This window comes from Molothrus ater, chromosome Z (assembly GCF_012460135.2).
Source record: "Molothrus ater isolate BHLD 08-10-18 breed brown headed cowbird chromosome Z, BPBGC_Mater_1.1, whole genome shotgun sequence".
In the NCBI taxonomy this organism is placed as follows: domain Eukaryota; kingdom Metazoa; phylum Chordata; class Aves; order Passeriformes; family Icteridae; genus Molothrus; species Molothrus ater.
Window position 1 is genome coordinate 25,370,492 of NC_050511.2, and position 20,424 is coordinate 25,390,915.

General features: G+C 33.8%; 1 protein-coding gene across 6 annotated transcripts in view; it reads right to left on the bottom strand.

The window, feature by feature from the left end:
• FCHO2 (FCH and mu domain containing endocytic adaptor 2) overlaps positions 1-20,424 on the bottom strand; it is an 82,376-nt gene that overhangs the window by 22,050 nt on the left and 39,902 nt on the right. For 2 of the 6 annotated variants that reach the window (XM_054517798.1, XM_054517803.1), the window contains 10 exons: positions 20,324-20,396; positions 17,336-17,360; positions 9,930-9,987; positions 7,306-7,481; positions 6,710-6,724; positions 6,275-6,299; positions 5,550-5,592; positions 4,524-4,618; positions 739-1,248; positions 24-127 (listed from right to left, as the gene is read on the bottom strand). In XM_054517798.1, coding sequence (XP_054373773.1) covers positions 24-127; positions 739-1,248; positions 4,524-4,618; positions 5,550-5,592; positions 6,275-6,299; positions 6,710-6,724; positions 7,306-7,481; positions 9,930-9,987; positions 17,336-17,360; positions 20,324-20,396 — 1,124 coding nt within the window. The remainder of the gene's footprint in view (positions 1-23; positions 128-738; positions 1,249-4,523; positions 4,619-5,549; positions 5,593-6,274; positions 6,300-6,709; positions 6,725-7,305; positions 7,482-9,929; positions 9,988-17,335; positions 17,361-20,323; positions 20,397-20,424) is intronic. The other 4 variants (XM_054517799.1, XM_054517800.1, XM_054517802.1 and 1 more) reach the window with 4 other exon arrangements.

Sequence of the window (20,424 nt, forward strand, 5' to 3'; positions counted from 1 at the left end):
AAAAAATAATAATCAATACGTACTATTTCATTAATCCCACTAAGTTTCCCGGTAGACAGCTTTGGTCTTGAAGCAGGCCTTGGCGGGGGTACAATGGTGCCCACAGAAAGAGGAGTGGTGGGCCTTGCTGAAATAAAGCAAAGTTAGGAAAATATTAGAAATATCACACTGAACATAAATAGTTATTTACTTGAGTAGAATATTAGAAGTGATGTTTCTACTAGAGGTTCCTATTGTACAAGTGCCATGTGTAAAGAGTTACCACAAATCGTAAGTGCTTTTAAAATAGCGCCATGTGATACCCTGAAAAGTGCATCTAAAAAACAGCATCATGGGCTTTCTCATTGCTCTCAAGTGATTTTATACCAACCACTCTTGGAAGCTTGTATGTAAAAAGAATTGTTTTTGCAAATGCAATTAATCTTAATCTTTGAGATCTCGTTACTGTCTGACATCCCACAAAAATACATTCCCATTTCTAGAAAAGCAACACTGCATAGTTAAGAAAAAGCAATGCCTTTAAATGAATAATTTGAATTTTCTTCTGATTTCAAGCTGAATATTTACTTCACTGTCCCAACTGGTATTAACAAGCAGTTTAGTACATTCTAAGTAAGAAGATTGAGTTAATTTTAGCATCAGTTGAGCAATAATAACAAAAAGAAAAAATGAATCCAAAGCTTGCTTTTTGGAGTCAGTTATTAGCAAAGAGCAGTACAGAATGCATGCTTCGCATACCCTTATTTGTATGAGCACAAGAAGACACTAAACTATAGTCCAGTAGTGCTGAAGATGATGCAGAAGATATTTCAGCAGCAGTGCCAGTTTCTTCAATGAATAATTGTTCATGGCATATAGAGTTATTGAAAAGGTCACTTTGATCCTCAGAAGCACAGCTGTTGGAAGAATTCCCAAGCAAAGCAGAAGAGGCAAGGCAGGCATTTTCAGTTTTAAAATGCAATCTTTGGGGCTCCTTCTTGTCTGTGCTTGTGTGTCTAATTGTAAGAAGTTCATCAGCAAAGGAAATCCACTGACTCTGAGACCGTGAAAAACAGGATAAAGTACTGGTACTCCCTGATGGCGCTGCTGTAACACCAGATTTGCACAAAGTGCTAATGGTAAAGCCTGGTGAGGATGGGCTTGTAGACCCAGAATCTGTCTGGTGTCCAAGCAAAGACTGAGATATTCTACACCCAGGCAAATCAGTGGTAGATGATGAGGAGCTCCTATTGTGCTCTGTTAGGGTAGCTGAAGGAAAAGGGAAGAATTGAAACTAGGACCAACAATGAAAAGATAAAATTTTCAATATTCAAAAAAGTATTCAATATCCACTGCACAAGACTACTAGCCAGCATGAAAAATAACTGCTCTACTAAAGTAACAGCTCACAAATAGAAGAAGGAAAAAAAGCCAGTCACATATCATATGTACTTCATTCATACTGCCAACCATGTCCCTCCCTTTCCATTTTTTAGTACATTAAAAAAAATTATTGTGTATGTCTCCACTTTAGGCTCTATTTCTCACAACTTTCCTTATTCCTTTGACTTCCTACCTGTTGTGATTTAATTTTTCTCATCTTTGTCTTTTCTTTCTTGCATCCTACTCCACCTTTGGTTCCTCTCCACAGCTTTCTGTTTTTAATTTCCTTCCTTATTTAATCAAACCTATCCTGCTCCTTCCAAAGACTTTGATCCTCTTAGTCCTACTATTTGTAATAGGAAGGTCCAACGGATTTGGCTTTCAGGTGAATGAATTAAGACAATGGAGCCACAAGATTCAGTCTGATAGTTATTCTGTCTGTATCAATCTGTGAGTAACAATATGGATGAGGCCTCATCCACCTCAGTTTTTTTCCCCTGTCTCATCCTATAATCTTCTGATTGCTGAAAAATGGAGTTTTCCACAAGTATTCCCTGCACTTGCTGTTGCCTGTTGCTCTAGATGACAATAGAAGCAGAAAATGCAAAGTTAGTCAATTCTCAACATCTTGCACATTGGCAGAGCTAGGAGCAACAGAAGTGACAACCGAAATAAAAAAAGGAAACATATTTAAAAGTTCAGATCAAAAGTACAGTTGTCCTTACTACAGTGGTCCTTTTGCCTTAAAAAAATACATTCTGTAAGTCCACCTAAAATTAAGAATTTTAACACACCTTTCCCTTTCAAGCAGATATTTTAACTATCATGCAAAAGCTTTAAAATACTACTATAAATCCTATTTAAAAACAATGTGGACATGTTAGGAACTATTTAAAAAATACATATGGATGAAAATAAGGAAGATAACTAATAGAAGCATTTTTTTAAATATCAAGAACTAGCTAAAAAATGTCTGTTGTGTTTGTTCAAGATAACAAAGTTAGCTTAAACTTATAATAAAATGGGATTATTCATGGATGACCAAAGATTACTTCTGCGCTGCATAAACCACTGTCTGCTCAAATACCAAGGTAGTTAAGGAGTTCAATGATTAACATGGTTATAAAACAATAGTTAAACAAATGTTTAAACCATAAGAGACATATACTGTATTCCACACAACTAATGTATGTAATTTAAATTTGGGATTGAGATTTTCAAAAATTTAAAGCACCAGCGTACTACTAACCTTCAAGTTGAAGATAAAACATTGATTTTGAGGAAAATACCATCTGATAAATATTTTTTAAAAACTTTAAAAACTTACTTGCAAGTTAGCAAGCATTAGAACTCAATTTAAACAACATGACTTACATTGATCCAATTTTTTTTTACCCCAAATGTATTAGAAATTTGTTATACTTTGACACACTTACTTTCTATTTAATTCTACAGATTATTTCACAAATGTAAATATCTTAGTTAACTTCTAGAACAACAGTCCTTGAAAGAATTATCAGATAAAGTTTGCCAAGGCACAGATGTATCTAAACTTGATTTATGCCCACAAGACCCTCCATTGCACCAATTTCAATGAACTGCAGGGCTTTATGTATAAGCCTAATGGGTATGACTAGAGTAGATGACTCCCTGCCAGATAGAGCTCCAGAGGATATTATGGATCTCTGTCATTACCCATCAGCGAGAGACTACTTTCTCCACAATTCTGCTGCCAGGAGGAACTGTATGATGACTTCCTAACCTGTTTTCACTTCTCATCCAGGCACAACAATAAACACCTGAATACAGCTACAACCACCAGCAAAACAAGTTCAGTATCTTCTGCCTTTCTCTGCAGACTCCAACACAAGACCAAAGTTATCAAAACAGAGTATCTTAAGAAAGCACCAATTTTTTCAGAGTATTCCAGTAATGTATCTCTCTAGAATTTATTCTTAAATGTGAATCCACCACACACATGGTGGATTCACTTGCCAATACTACTGACTGATTATGTAAGTCAGGATGAGAGAGTTATAATGAATTCTGTAAGCCAGATTTATTAAAACTGTAACCTTTAAGGAACATCAACTTGTTGTGAAAGACTAAGTTCTTAATATCTGAAGTGTTACAAAGCAGTGCTGATTGCTGCTAAAAGAACATTACTTAAGCCAAAAAATAACACCAGTTTTTCAGAATTCTCCTACTGATACATGTAAATCTTCCTTATTGTTCTTCAATCTGCATGATTATGCACAGAAGAAAACCACTAGAAAGCCATAACGAACAAGGAAATGAGGACTATTTTTGGAATACAAGTACTTAGTTAAAAAAATCAGCAAACACACTTCCTTTCTCAGGTGTGTGGGAGGAGGAAAGTGTCTACATTAAGAAAAAATTAAGATGTTGGAGTAAAGATACACAGTAGGTAGACTGAAAAGAAGTATGGAACTATTTTTTGCAAAGACCAGGTTTCAGAAAGCTTGCCAACTTGTCCTACCAACGCTAATATCCTGCAACCCAAAATTCCCAAGCAACATGTGCTCTCTCCCTCCACCTCCCATATGCCACACACCATCATTTTCCTTGCAATATCCCTGCTTTCAGGATCTCAGCTTAACTCATCTCTCAGTCCTGTCATTTTTATCCATCTCCCCTTGGATTATGCCTTCACAACTCCTGACAGAATCATGCCTTCCTACAGGAAACAAGTTCCTCAGAGCAAAGCTCTGCAATGCCTTTGTACTACATAGCCCAGCCGACTTTCCTGGAAAGAAGAAATCCATCCTGATTCATTGTGCAAGCTCAGTTTGTCTCACAGTTGCTGCAACAACCTCCTTTTAATCTCCCAGCCTTACTAGCTGAAAAAAAATTGATTGCATGCTAGATGGTGAGCAATTATTCAGTAAGTATGAGAAGGCAATAAAAAAGGCAGGAGCAAAACGGAATTTTCTTGGAAGTGTCTAGCACTCCCTCTTCCTTCTTGCTCTCTAGTTTGAAAGCCTTATATGCTGCCTTCTCAGTCATGTAATACTTGTAAGACAGAATACTACTTTATAAAATTCTATAATTTATGCATCAAAGCACACCCCTTTGCAATAACTGAAAAACCACAACATCCAGAAATATAGTGAACACCATCTCTACCATTAATATTTTACCTGAGGAAGATGAGGATGCCAAAGAAGCTGAAGAGGAAGATTCAAGAGAAGTGCTGAAGAGTGGATCCCATGCCAGGAAGTCACTGTTCCCCTTTCTATATTAAGAGTTAAAATTGGAATAGAAATGAAAGATTTATGCATTCATAAAAATGACAAACTTCAGTAGTAGTTTGATAATATAATAATTACAATAATTACAGAACACTTTGGCTTCAAAGGGATCTTTAAAAATTCTGTTCCAACCATGCTGACATCCACTAGACCAGGTTGTTTAAAGCCCCTTCCATACTGGCCTTGAACATTTCCAGAGACAGGGCATCCAGAACTTCTTTGGGCAGCCTGTTTCCACATATCACCAGATCTCACAGTAAAGAACTTCCTCCATATATTTAATATAAAACTACTCTCAGTTTAAAGCTACTCCTCCTAGTCCTATCACTACATAATTATTGTAAAAAGTCCCTCAATAATATGATAAAAACTTTTGACAAATTAGTCTATATTAGTCTTTGCATCTAAAAAGAAAAGAATTAGTCAAAATTTGGAGGTCAAAGAACTGATTTACACATAAGGAGACTGTCTTAGCCAAAACTTTGGTGAAAAAGTTTTGGAGTATGTGAACATACTCCATAATGTCAGTTAAATAACTGCAATATTTGAGACCTACATCTTCAAATTAATTCATTTCAGCATATATACACATAAGCAATGTATGCAGATCAGTGTAAATTTGGGTTTTGCAATCTTAAACACTGTACCATGGAACACTAAGTCTGTCTTATTTAAAAACATTGTGTAGCTATGTAATTATAAATACCAATTGAGATTGATCACAATAAATCAAATGTATTAGAAGGGGTAAACAAATGAATGGAAATACCCATTGATACACATAGGCTTATAATGCAATAGATGTACAACTTAAGATAGGACTCAGCTGTCATTTCCAATGAGTTTCTGAGTTTAGAAAAATAAGAACAAATTCCTGCAAAACAGCATTTGATAGAATTTTAAATTTTAACTTACTCAGTAGTTGGAGCAGAAAGTTTTGATTTTGTTAACTCTTCACCTAAGAAAAAGATACCATATTATAACTAAAAGTGTGAAATATAAAATAAAAAATTCATTTTCATTATAAAAAGATATTTAACATTCATGTAGGCAGTTCAAACAAATTACTATTAAAATGGAAAAAAGAAAATGTATGATTTCTGATAACTTAAGTTTCCTTAACTCTGAGAAGACTATATAGACCACTGCACTGCCTAAGGAAGTGTTGTTTGCTTGAAACTTCCTCCTTGAATTATACAGTTTACAACACTGTTCTTCAGCAAATCTGGTCTGGTTTCCCATTGGCCAAAAAAAACCCAAAAACCCCAACCCTCAGTAATAAGAGATAATGCTCTATCCTCTATGTCAGTATTTTATATCATAAACATGGTGTGCTTTGCTGGTTTGTGGATCATCCTAAACTTGAACTGGTGGAAGGGTTTCAGGAACTTGCACAGGAGTTTTTCTTATGGGGCAACCCCTTTGGCATCGGGATGTGCTCCTCATTACTGTCAGAGAGGTCCCCACAACAGGAACAGCCACGTACATAGATAAGGAACAGTTATATAAAACTAACAAGAGAAGCATTTTGTTCAATTTAAAATACAGATATTTAAGAAGTTTATGTCTCCAACAATTAAAAAAAGTTTTGTTTTCACTCTATGTTAAAAAAACTAACAGACTAAAAGATTCACACTTACTGGATGAATTTTGATTCATTTGTGCCTGAAACAGGAAAAAAAATAGGAATAAGTTCTTCTACTGTGAAATAAACCACTTAACAGTTCCAGAGTTCTTATTTCCACTCAACTTCCTATGTGATATTTTGTTTTCAGTGCCAGGTAAAAACATCATGAGCTAGCGGAAGACCATGGAACATGAGCCTGGACAGAGCAACCAGTGCACATCTGCCATACCAGTTTGAAAATGCAGGAATAAATATTGTAGAGCTGACAAAGGGAGCAGCATTTTTAAATCTCTTTACTGTCTGGGACAGAGAATTAAACAGCCAGTGTATCTATCACATGGTACAGATGAAACAAAACATTCCTCATGTTTTCCCAACAAGTCCCCTAACACACTACACTTACTTAGTTTTAATTACAAATGCAAATAAAAAGCCATTCTCTACTTACAGGACTGTGCCTCTGCTTTCAAAATGTGGTGAGAGAAAAAAGAGAAAAATTATTATTTTAATATGTTATGCACACTATTTTCCTTAAAATCAGAACCAGTCTCGCTCTGATCTGAGTACTGTCCTAGCATACCCTAATATTATTTATCATTTGGTGGTATAAAGGATTATTCCATGAACTGGCAGGATAAATCAATAAAGCTGCACTGCAAATGTTACATGTATCCTCATTATATGACCTGTTTTAAAAAACTTGTATGTTATTGAAAACTAATTTTCAAATTACATTAAAAGCCATGCTCAGTGACACTAAGATGTAATTGAATGTCTCATGGTGGCACAAGCACAAACACAAGAACTGAGCACTCTAAAGTCTAAAAGGAGACTTTAAATATGAGAAAAGTACTTAATGTTATATTGCAATATAAAAGTGCAATCTATATATATTGGAAAATGAAATGTACCAAAAATGACCTAGTGCACAAGAAAAAAGAATTACTGAACCTAGAAAAATTCTGAACATTATAATATATGTTTACACTACTGTTTCTTTACTGCTTTTCTACACATCAAAAATACAAGCAACAAAAGACTTACAGATATTGCTGGAGAAAGAGTGATGTTCCCTATGGATACTTTTAATTCATCCAAAGAAGGCATAGTGTACTGAGAGCTGTTATTTGGCTGGACAGGTTTTATTTCCACATGGAACCTCCTAGGTTCATCATCTTCAGAGTCAGACTCACTGGATGAATAGAAATGGTTCTCTTTGGTATGTTTGTCTCAGTTAAGGTGGAAATACCTCAAAGTCATCTGCTTACTCTACTTTATAATTTTGATCCACAAAATGCTCATATTAAGTGACCTCTTAGTGCATTTACATATATCCACAGTCCAAAATGCACAATTCAGAGTTAAAATTTAGGGGTTTATTCCATTTAACTTCAGAATGATGATTCTATTCAAAAAACATGATGTCATATAACTGAAGAATGGCAGTATCTGTCATAGAAATGAATAACTGCATATTTGAAGGCGTAAGTTTAATTTAAGATTCTAAAGCAGCAACACTTCTACATGTAAAATTATAATTTGCAAGACTCCAACAGGGATTCTAAGGGATGTATGAAAAATCTAGAAGTCTTTTAAATCAAATGAAGAAAAGCCTAGGTTTTTTAATGAGCAGTGAAATGCCCATGGTACCTGTACCTAACATAAACAGTGAAGGAAAGAGCAGGAGCCACCGTTACTTGTTCCTCTTACAGTGTGGCACTAAAATTTTTTTTAGTAAGGATGCCAGTTAAATAGAAGGCTGCACAGCAAACTGAACAATGTCAGCTGCTTAAAGTACTGTCATCTTTGGATAGAAAGAAATCACATGACATCTCAGACCTCAAAATAAGGAAAATAAACAGCACTTTATATGCACAGGAGCTGCACTGAAGAAAAACTCTGAAAGGCCCAAGCTAAGTCTTAAAACCTGCATTTGTTTTGACAAGAAAAATTTGAAAATTTCCCTCTACAGAAACACAAAGTTTTGTACCACCTGGAAGAAGTGTACATATTATCTAAGTCACTTCTGTTATTTTCACCTGAAAATATGACAGACTTTTGCATTAAATTCCTTCAAACTATCCCCTAACAAAGTTTTCAACCTGACATTCCAAATTCCTTTCAGCTGAAAGGATCTTAAAGTTGTGGTGAGGGAAAAGCCAAGTATCTTCATTTTACACCTCTCTTCCTTCAAAATGAAGCATTTAAAGAAAAGGTTTCAAAGAAAAGTAATTCTAATTTCATCAACATATTTCTTGTCTTGAACATTATCACTGACCTTCAAGATTCATTTCCTACAAATAAGACGGTTCTCGTAAAATGTTTGGCCAATACAGATTTAAGTCAGACTTATTACGATTGACTGTCATTATAACAAAACAATGTTCTCCAACAAATTATCTCATGAGATCCCAGTAACAAAATAAATTTCTAGAGGCTAAGGGAGGAAAAGAGAAAGTGAGCTGATAAATTCCTGAAGCTGGTCAAGATTTTCAGCAGCTGAAGTACTACCTTATGAGAGATTGCAAATCATGGATATTTTTCATTGAAAAGAGATAGTAAAAAATAAGATGTCCAAATGAATAAGCGAATAAGCATGAATTTTGTTCACTTATCATCATAAGCCTGAATGCTGTTAACTTATCTCTCACTTTCAGAAATACATGCAAAACATGAAACAATACTCCTCTTAGAACTGTATAAAAGTCTGTCACTTGTATATCAATTTTTTAAACAGAAGATTACATCAACTGCTTTTATTGTTACAGAACTCTTCCATGTGGATATAAGAGGAATATTCTGCAAGGCTGATGAAAACAAAGAAGTTATGATGATAACCTAGCCACTGCAATGAGCTGTTAACTGCAATTTAAGGTAATGGTACAGCCCAAATTCACCTTTTATCTGAAGTACCCAGAAAATTCAGTGAATACATTTCCAAAAATTAACTATCTTGCCAATATACTAATCTTGCTTAGATCTATTGTAACTATTCCCAGCTCTTAAGTAGAACTTTCCTCTGTGGTGGTAGGAAAAAAAGCAGACAAGAATTTTTCTCCAAAGCAACAGGGGAATGGCAGAGAAAAACCTTCAGCCTCAATAAAGGTGACAAAGAACAAAATCTGCTCTGTATATGAAAGCAATAAAGCTTTCAATATGAAGTTATTAAAAGACAGTAAAAGCTAAAAGCACCAATTGGAAACAGCATGTGGTATAATGACTTCATTAAGTAACAGAAATTCTATTTCTACACTGCTCTAGTGCTACAAAAAAAAAGTGAGGGTGCAAGTATAGAACAGATAACCATTCAATTCGCTTTAAAAAATTTGCAAACTTTATAAACTCTCTCAGAGCTTTTCATGGAGAGAGATCTGCGTGGAATTTTGGATCTGCAATGGATCTGGCAATTTTTTTGCTTTTTTACTGTCCTTTTAAAGTTCCCAAGAGATCTAATCAAACCTAATCTAACCTAATCTAATCTTTAACATTTGCATACACACATCCAAGAAAAAATTTGGTTCATTTTACAGAAACTATGAGTGTAAGAATACAAGGTTGCAACATAGACATAAATGTCATTCATCTTCCTTAACTTTTTAGTCAGTACTGCCTCTTTCCGAAGAATTATAGTAGCATCAAATAACTTGGCGCAATAATAGTAAAAAGGATATCCTGTGTTGCTTCTGGTTTAATGCTGTATCCTTCATCATCTACATCAGGAAAGTTCTAAAAACAACAACAAAAATTATGCTATTGATAAATAACTAAAAAAAACCAAGTCATTCTTACATCAGACCGAATTTTACATCATTGACATATTAAAATTGCAACAACTCATGCAAGTGATTTTTATTCAACATTATCACAATTATCTGAAGTTATGATCTGTCATTCAGAAGTTGTGTGACAAGGTATCTCACCACAAAATGTAACAAAACAAGCTCTAAATTTTCTGTGAAAACTGGCAAGTTTGAAATGCATCTGCTTTAAATAATCAATCACTACTTAATTACTAATTGTAATTACTAATTACTGATTAATTATTAATTACTTTATCAAAAAGCACAGAAATCAACATTATTTTAGCTTTAGTATTGAGTTAAATTAGGTTATAATTCTCTTGGCTCCAGAAAAATTTTCCAATTTTTACTGCTTTCAGCTAAGACACAAGGTGTTCTGATGGTGCAGAGGAAAAACCTTTCCTAAGCGCTAGTCAATATTTAAGTATGCTAGTCAAAGCGCTGCTTTGCAAATTCCACTTCCCCAAGCAAGGGCAGCATGCCTGCACTGTTACTTCAGAAAAGAATATCCACATCATAGGTGCTCAAAATTTTATTCCCAAGTTTTCCTTTACAAATCTCCAACACTATCCTGAATCTTCAAAGCCAATAAGCATCTGGGAACTTAAGTTCTGTTTGTCTGTTCTTGTGGGCAATTAAACAGAAATTGACAAGAATGATGTTAAAGTAACTTAGAATGCTCAGCTAAGCATATAGTTTCATTAAAATAACTTTGGGGCAGAGAGAAACAAGTCTCCAAGTTAATCTAAATTTTAAAAATGCACAAAACCCCTGCATCATGTGTTACATATACAGGAAAAACATGGATATGTAGATACTTTCCCCACTCAGAACCAAAATAATCCACTCACAACTTTGTATGCATAGACAGTGTATGTGAACTACTTAATGTCTCAGTAAGTTTATCACAAAAAACCACAACCAAGGTGTCTTCAAAATGCAGTGATTTCAGTAGTTACTAAAATGCTATAAAAATTAGAATATGTATACATATAAAAGTAATTTATTCTAGTGTACCATCAGTATATTCTATAAGAAAACAGGTACTGGGAACCAATTTGACCAACAGATATGTATACACAGTATGGCCAAAACATAATCTGTTAGAAGTCAAGAGATACAACAAAATGACTTATGCTGATGATTTCAAGTGGACAAGAAAAGAACCTCATGACTTCAGATAAAAGTTGAAGCCAAGTTTAAAGAGAATATCTCTGAATAGCTTTGCAAGTACAGAACATAAACATTAAAATTATTCAAATGTAGTTATTCTTCTGTATTTTTTACAGATACCACAAATGGGATGTCTGATAATTCACTAAGAGAGTCTCTTCTGTACAGTTCCCTAAATTTAGGACTTCTGAAATAAATGAAATTTACACATAGCTCAAACTTTCTGCTAAGAAAAGTATAAGAAATGCAGCCCTGTACAGATGTCAGACACACCAAATTAAATACTGCATCTAAATAAATAAATAAATAAATACAACAACAAAAAAGTAATAACAGTACAATCACATGGTCCAATACTTTAGCTCTACTTGCTCAAATCAAAGTTCTTAGCTACGCTTGACCTCAAGCTGACCTTGTTTATATACCAAAAACCACTAATGAAACTTGACATCAAAGTAAACAGAACAAAAACATACAGCTACAGAGTAAGTTTATTTTCTTGTAATACTATAAATTCTGAATTCTGAAATAATTTAGTTGTCACACCAGGTGATTTTCCATAGATCAGGGACATTCATGGTTAAGATGAATTGAAAATCAATAAAAATCTTTAAATATACAATATTTAATTTTTCTTAAAACTGGGCTATATATGTACAGGATATGATTACTGGGCTGACACAGCATGCACAATGTAGCTGGCAAAAACTCACTATTTTGATATAAAACTATGAGAGAACTTAAGTTTGTAGAAGTTATTTTCATTGTATTATTTTTAATTTACTGAATAATCTCTAGGATTAAGAAAGAACCAAAATCTTAAAATATTTAACTTTCTTTCTTAATACCTTCATGACAATTATTTCTGATCTTGATAATATACTTGAATCATCTATTCCTCAGAAACAGCCCTTCAGCATGCAGTCTGTTTGCACAACTTCATGTATATAACAGAGATGAATACTGTACATCTTAAATTCTGAACACAGGAGAAGAAAATTCCTTCCTTCCCTTTTAGCTAGTCTATGCTACCACTTCTTTTCAAACTCTGTGTAGAAAACTTAATTTGCAGTTTTTTCCTATATCTGGAATTTAAATTCATGGATTTAAATAATTTCAAACATTGGACATGAAACAGCATACACACACATAAATAATATGCCCTGTATTTCCAGCCTTGTCAGCAATTCAGATTGATTGGATCTTGTGCCAATTTATGATCATTAACACTTGCTATAATTAACTAGATACTGACTTTATATTTTTGTATAAACCAACGTAAAAAATGGGTGGAATAGATACTTGATATACTTTTGCATAGACAAAGGCAGATTGTGTCTGATTATAGATTACACAAGTAAAATGATACTTCACAATCTTACAAGCTGAGTAGTATTTCAAAATACTGTTCTCCATATTTTGAATGGTTGAACCAATGAATGTGCTTTCTGAAATACCAACATTTCATTTGCAAATCTACATTTAATAACAGTAGTAGATAACACAGCAACCTGAGAGAGACCCATACTCATGAATCTGATGTTAATGAAGGCATTTATATTTATTTGCCTAATGTTTACTCCCTTTTCCACACTCCTACAATTACAGAACTACATATTATGTCATGAATAACAGTGTATCTTAAATATCAGGCACACAACACAGGTAAAACCTGATTTGCCTACCATGCTGATCAGAGTTTAAGTTCACAACCTACATGTATAATTTTTGAACTTCAACACACAAAGATGATGATCTTTGCAAATTTCAGCCTTTGGTAAAAGTTATTATTAATAAAATGGGGATGGAGGTCTGCTTTAGCCCCCTACACAAATATGTGCAGTGTTCTTTGCAGTCAAAAAGCTCCCAACTACCTCATTATGCATGTGAACTGAACTCCGCCAAGCAACTAGAAAGAAAGCAACTGCAAAAGCAACTGGAACTGGTGGACTTCCAGGAAGCCTTTCAGAGGTTCTGTTAAGCAACTAAACATGTAGCTATAAAAGCCAGTTTCCCTGTGTTTGCAGATGTAATGCATTAATTGAGATCTTATATAGCTTTAAACATACGCCAGAAACTTAGGTCATATACCTTTGTCTTTGCTGTGGCATATGCTACAAGCTTTCTGGGGTTAATAAATTTTCAAAGAAATAAAACATCAGGCCTTGATAAATAAAATTAAATTTCCTGTATAAGAAGCTTGAGGACCAAGAATTCTATTAACAAAACACATTTTTTAGCTTTGGTGAATAATTTATTTCAGTTTGCTCTGTCCCATCTGTCATCTAAAAGTGATTGAAGAAGCCACACCATTACCATGTCATTAGTGTCTCTGGGCTACATACAGAGGACAAGGAAGGACCATACAGAGCATTGTAGTCTAGCTACTTCATTTGGCCCTTCCTCTGCAACACTAGCGCTGCTGACAGGCTGGTCATCAGTCCAGAAGCAAAGAACCCTCACCATGCCCCAGTTTGATTTCTTTATATTTTCTCTTCTCCTGGGATAACTACAGTGGTTATGAGAACTCTTTATCAAGTTTTCCTGAGGGTATGCTTCAAGATGCAATGCAGCTGAACAGCTCACTCTATTTTTTTCTGCCAGAACTCAATGGGCTTCCTGTAATCCAGATGAGGACTCAAAATAAGCAGCTGAAGCACATAGGCTTGAACAAGAGAACAAAAAGACTCCACTTTTGACGTATTTGAGGTGTAAATTTGATTCTGACATATACTTAGGATAAAACAGAGGCATAATATTGGCCTCCTCTCCTTAGGGTGCCTATTAACCCAAAAGACACAGAAGAAGAGAGCAGTCAGTTTCTCCTAGTCTTAGAAATGCAGAAAAAAAGAAAAATGGGAATTCAAAGTGCCCCTTTCTTGTGCTGTGACAGAAAGCCTTGTCCTCAATAGCAACTATTTGAAAAATGTCAGAACAAAATGCTGTAAAATGCAAATAAAGAAAAATACTTGAATTTCAATATTAGATTACACTTTTGTTCCCCTTTTAAGAAATTGATGGTTCCAAATTCAACTAGTCCCCAACAATAAAAAAATGGTCTATAATTCTATATAATCTCACACATGAAGAGGTTAATGAAAAGTTTTGGATGCCTTGATATGTGTTTGCATTTCAGTTTCCCATGAAAAAAAAAACTTCCAGCATTATGTTCTGTACATCCATGACTCCCTTCTTAATTACTTTTGAACTTACTGGGCAATTTCAAATGGATTTGACAGAAAGAACAGAGAACTCAAAGATAATTACATTACTACAGTCTTCATGAAAATAGGCAGTGAAGTAGAAGAAGGAGATCAGCAAGCATCCTAACCAAGGGAAGGATTGAAATCCCAATTCAGATATTACTGGACACAAGTGGAACCTTGTAAATGTTTCCCTGACACAAAAGCTTTTTTAGAGCTCATATCTCCCTAGAGAACATCTCTAGAGACATGGCAAACAAGACATTTCAGCCTTTAGAAAAATGTTCTAAGGCAAAACCCCCATACAAAGTCAGTCTTCTATCTCTTTCAAGTGATACTTTCTACTACAGGCTTTCCACTTTTCTTAATTATCAAGGTTTAGCTTAATGGAAGTTACACTATAAACTGACATATAAAAAACTCAGGAATTTTACATCTCATGAGATACTGTCACCTCTATTTAAACAGAGACTGCTTATTGAAGTGGTCAACTTTTTCAACAAATACCAGTTCTCAGTCCACAGCTGCCTACCAATGAGCACATGAAAACCTCTTACAGCCATTAAGAAAAAAAAATACTTACTGGAATTAATGTCTAATTAATTTATTTTCCAGTATATATAATCTGGCAGCTACAAAAAGGATGAGCATAAGCATATCTGTCTCACCACATATAAATGTGACAGGATTTTGGGAAAAAAGACATTTTTGACCCATCTCACCATTTTGCTTTTGGAAATAGAATAAAAGCTTGATAGACTGTGTTGCACATTTTGCACTAGTGAGAAGGCCTTCATGGTATTGACTACACAGTATGTTCAAAGATCCACAGTAGCACACAGAACTGGTAGATAATATACAGAAATCAGTTCTTGCTACATCCTTAACCTGAAAATTTGCAGTATTTTACCTTGGTCTTTATATATAATTGAAGACTGGTTATCTCTTCCATTCCTTTCACACAATTACAATTCTTGACAAATAAACAAAAGCCACCTTTTAAAAAATGATCAAGTTAATCGTATATATGCCAGACAGGCTTTCTGTGAGTGACCAAAATTGACAAAATAATAACTGGGACATCTAAAGTTGAATTTTCTGAGGTCTATTCCTCAGTATTTCTTAGCAATCAAACACTAATTAATATTGTTTTAATATTTTTTGTTTAATAATAGTTTTCCAAGTTCAATTTCTTGAAATGCATAATTTGTTGCAAATATCCATACAAAACAAATCTTTCTAGAGATGATAGAGACTGTTTAAAGTATTTAGATTAGGTTTGAAAAATTAAACAGAAAGGAAACCCATAAGTAAAAGCCAAGAAAAATTAAAAGCATTTGAAATGAGACCTTTCAGAAGAGGACTCCAACCTTAAAACATAAAAGCACTTTGGATTGCTTGTTTGTTAGGGGTGAAATGAATCTCTATAATTTTTTCACTACAATTACAGCAATGACTTCTGCTTTTAACATTCAGTCACTATACAGAATACTACTGTGGCTTGAAAAAAGCAAGCAGAAATCACAGACCAAATTTTAAATTCCAAATGCAGTCATAAAATGTTGAGCAGGCAAAAAAAACCAAACCAAACCAAAAATATCAACAATTAACCTTGATGATCATATGGTGTGCCTCATGTAGCCAGATAGAATGTCAAAACAATTTATACTTGAATTTTTTGAAATAATTGTTTTCCAAAAACGTGGAGACAAAATAAGCATAGAAAATAAACATTGCAAGTCAAATCCAGTTGTCGTTCACTCCAATGACTCAACCTGAACTGTCAAATGATTTTATTTCCATGAGAAGCCTGATAATTATAAGGATACTTCTATTGTTACTTTCTTTTAAATGCACCCAAGGAAAGAAACTTACTGTAAATCAAGATGACTGCACAATATAAAGTAACTGTCTTAGCAAGAACTACACATCTGTTCTTACACATATAGTTCTGTTATGTGGCAAAATTTAATTTTTTCCATTTAGAAGGATAGTTTTACTAGATGTTTTAAATCAAGTTTCTCAAAACAAATTTTAATATTAGGTACTAAAACCTCCTAGTTACCAAATAAAAATCAGAAAATTCACAAAATAAGTGGACTTGAAAACTTAAATTGTGTAATATAATTTGCACCTAAATGAATGCATGAAAAATAAATAAGCCTACAGAAAATCACTTAGATTACTCTGTAAATTTTTCCCAAACATAGCTACAGGGAGTTACAATCTTTGTTATATGTTAATTCAAGAGAACATACATGTTTGCATAAAAAGAAAAGACTAAATTAAGGAAATTAAAATCATTAATATATTTAATTTATTTGAAATGGTCACTTACCTGAATTGGCTAAAAAAAATTGTAAGACATACCACAGATCTAACAGTAATGAAAACCAGACCATTAATAAAGTGCATCTAGAAATGCTGCATTTAAGGCCATATTTTAAACAGTATATTCCTATACTCTATCGCCAGTGGTAAAGCAGAACCCAGTCAATATTAGAAGGACTTCTCAGAAGAAACAGCAGTAAGCAGAGGAATATGACAACACAAAGTTGAGTCCACAATAAAGTACATCTTTTTTCTTTCTTAGAATCTTTTAGCCAAGGAATTCAAACTATTAGCTGAAAAACAAAGTAACATATACTTGCAGTGAAAACCCCTTACTTAAAACATAATATTATTAGGAAACAAAAATGTATTACTGACACTTGTTTGTACATACCGCTGAAGATCATGTACTGCACAAAATTAACACTTTGAGTATGCAATGAAAATACTAAATCTTTTACCAGATAAATTATGTATTGCAGGGACTGTATGTAAGTTGAGTTTCATCAGATTGTAGGGCTTGGTAGTATAAGCATATGTATTTATTTTGGAAATAAGTCTACTTACGACTGAGTCTGCATCTGGACACTCCCTATTTAAAAAAAAAAAGAAAATTTAGAATTATAGAATGCACAGCTTATTTTATTCACACAAAATCTCCTTCAATATTTTCAATTAACTTAAAACAGTTCATTTGACCCTTTTGCCTCTCAGACTCTTGAAATTTTTACTTTAAATATTCCACATTCAACTGAATAAGATTTAAATAACAGCTGACAGTTTATGCTCAAAACACTGCAGAAAAAAAATCAGAAGAAATTATGAAAAATCAAACTCACATATTACTGGAAAGAATTAGAAATAATAACAAAAAAATCAAGGAAAGTGAGGACTACCACACTGTGTTCTGGATGAATGTACTTTAAGTTTCAGGTCTTCATGGGTGATGGGTGCAATAAGCAGAAGTCACCAATCCTAATAAAATAGTCTACCTGCAAGTGCAAAATGTGTTGGACAAAACCCAGTTCACAAAGAAATTAAGATTTTCTTCAGAGGAATTCAGAGCTTACTCTTTTAGAGTTTCATTCTTAGTTCGTGTTTGTCAAGCACAGTTGCAGTCAAGTACTAGAAGATGCTGAACAAAATAACTGAGTACCCTCCTAAAAAGCACTTAAAAAAAAAAAAAGTAAGTTGTCTGCAGGAAGGCAGTGGTTGCAAGCACATTATTCACAAGTGTTACACTTTTCCACTGCAACTTCAATTTGAGTAGTAGTACTTAAAATAATCAATGACACTGATTCTCTCTGATGTCTTCAAAAAGTAGAAGCAATTACATTTACAGAACGTGGGAATACTTGAGTAGCATACAAGTCCTCTCTAATTTGCACCCTGACAAATCATGATGGTGCAACTGAACAATAGTGGTTTTTTATCATTAGTCTGAATATCCTACACATGCATGTATAGAGAAAAGAACGTGGAAAAAATAAAATGCATTGTAATCTAAAACATCTTCTCTGAAAAAACAAATGAGTTAAAAGCAAAAAACGTAGCTTTTACTACAGTGTGTTAAAAAAAGGTGCAAAAAACTTGCTAACATGGAAGCATTAATACAAAATTCAGTACAGCTTGTTAAGGAAATGACAGTGAGATGAAGCACTCCATCTTCTCTGAAAGGCCTGACACAAAAGAAGACATATGTGATCAAATTTCTACTTGGTTTACATCTTTCATAGCAATAGAGCTGTTCTGAAAGATATTTTACTGCTTGAAAAGACAAAGCATATTCTTCTCTTGAGAGACATGGTTTCAAAAAGTGTCTTTATGCAAGCAAGATAGCCTGAGGTACATAACAGTTGAGAAATGTGAAATATGAGGCAAATGAATTAATATATTTCAGCCCACAATGAAGGTTTCCTAAATTAGTGACCTAAGAGATCTTAAACAGAAATGGCAGATCTAGACTCAGAGGAGTACTACCGACATCTCTCAGGATCTGTTCTATAGATGCAAGGAAAACAGCAGTTTACAAATGCTGATGAGGTGGAGAACAAGGACATCAAGCTGTAGATAAAAGTACTTTTAAATCACTAGATTTACTAGATCATTCTTTTTAAATTAAAGAACTGGGTCATGCTTCTGCTGTAAGGTAGCGTTTCAGAAAACAGATTTTATAAGGGAACTTAAGGATTGTAGATAAAAACTGAAACAACCAAATCATGCAAAGCAGTGGTTAGAAGTGTAATCCCTTGCTAAACTACAGCAATATATATGAGAATGCACCCTGTGTGGTATTTCCCTGAATTAAAACCATTACTAGACACACTGGTTCAGGCATCAACAGTTTAAAAACTATCTTGACAAACTGAAAAGCCTACTAACCATGAGAGTTTTTCTAGATTTAGAAAGCTTGCCCTATAGAAACGAAACAAGCTCACAGACTAATATACACAAGACCAAGGGAGGACTTGATTTCTCTGTGCAGAGAAGTTTCTGATGACAGTTTCATCATTTCCAGTCTGTAAGAGGATCATCAGCTGAAGATTAAATCAGACAAAATACAGACTAGCAATCTATATCTCTAAAGAGATCACAAAAGAAGTATTAAAATATATTATGTAAACACATAATGAAGCCTCTGTCATTTATTTGTGATGTTCTAGTTCATTTAGTAGTTATGGTTTAATGCAAGAATCTCTGTAAATGCCTATGGCACTTTTCTAGTGCATGTGAATATAGAAACAAAATACTATTAGCACCTGCTGTCCTCAGGCCATGAATTTTTCAGCAGTATGTTAAAAAAACTAACACTGGTAAAATACTTTAAAAATAAATTTTAAAAAGTATATATGCAGATGTTGCCTCTGGGAATATTTCTATATTTTCAAAGTTATCAAATTGTAAGCTGTCTTCTTGAGAAAATACATGTAGAAATATTAAAAAAATACACTGACCATAAATACTAATATAGATGCTGTGAATAATTCCTCTCAGAACTGTTATTCAAACTCACTTTTTGCACAGATTAACTCCTCAGAGACTGAGTACATGCAAAGAATATGGCATAGAGTATATCTGGGACGTCAGTCCTCATCTAGAATGATGGTGTTTGAGAAGGGAGTGTGCTCATGATATACTGCATTTTTCTGTCCTTCGACAGTATATGTAGAAGTTCCTCTAACAGAAGAATACCTGAAGTTTCAATTCTGCAAACACAGCCATCAAGTACTTTTACCACATACAGATATATTTTATTAGGATTAATGTGAATTACATTATCTACAAAGCTGACACGTAGAAGAATGGAAAACTACTTACCTATGCACAGGAAAGAATGAAACATGAGCTGACTACTATGAATACACTTGTTATTTGTTGTTATTTATGTTAAAATCCTTGGTCACAAAAATTGTAAATAACTGTGATGTTTTTGTATTCATTGTGTTCCTTCAAATGGCTGTTATAAACCAGTTTTTTTTGTTAAATATTGGCTATTTTTTATCCCCATTACTAGTTTTCATACAAAACAAGGCTTCAGGGTGGCAATATACTTACACAGATTCAGTATCTTTTTCTTTTTTCATTATTCCTGATAAACCAAAAGGCTTCCTTTTCCGTGGTTTTATTCCTACGGAACAAACACTTTTCATTCATAG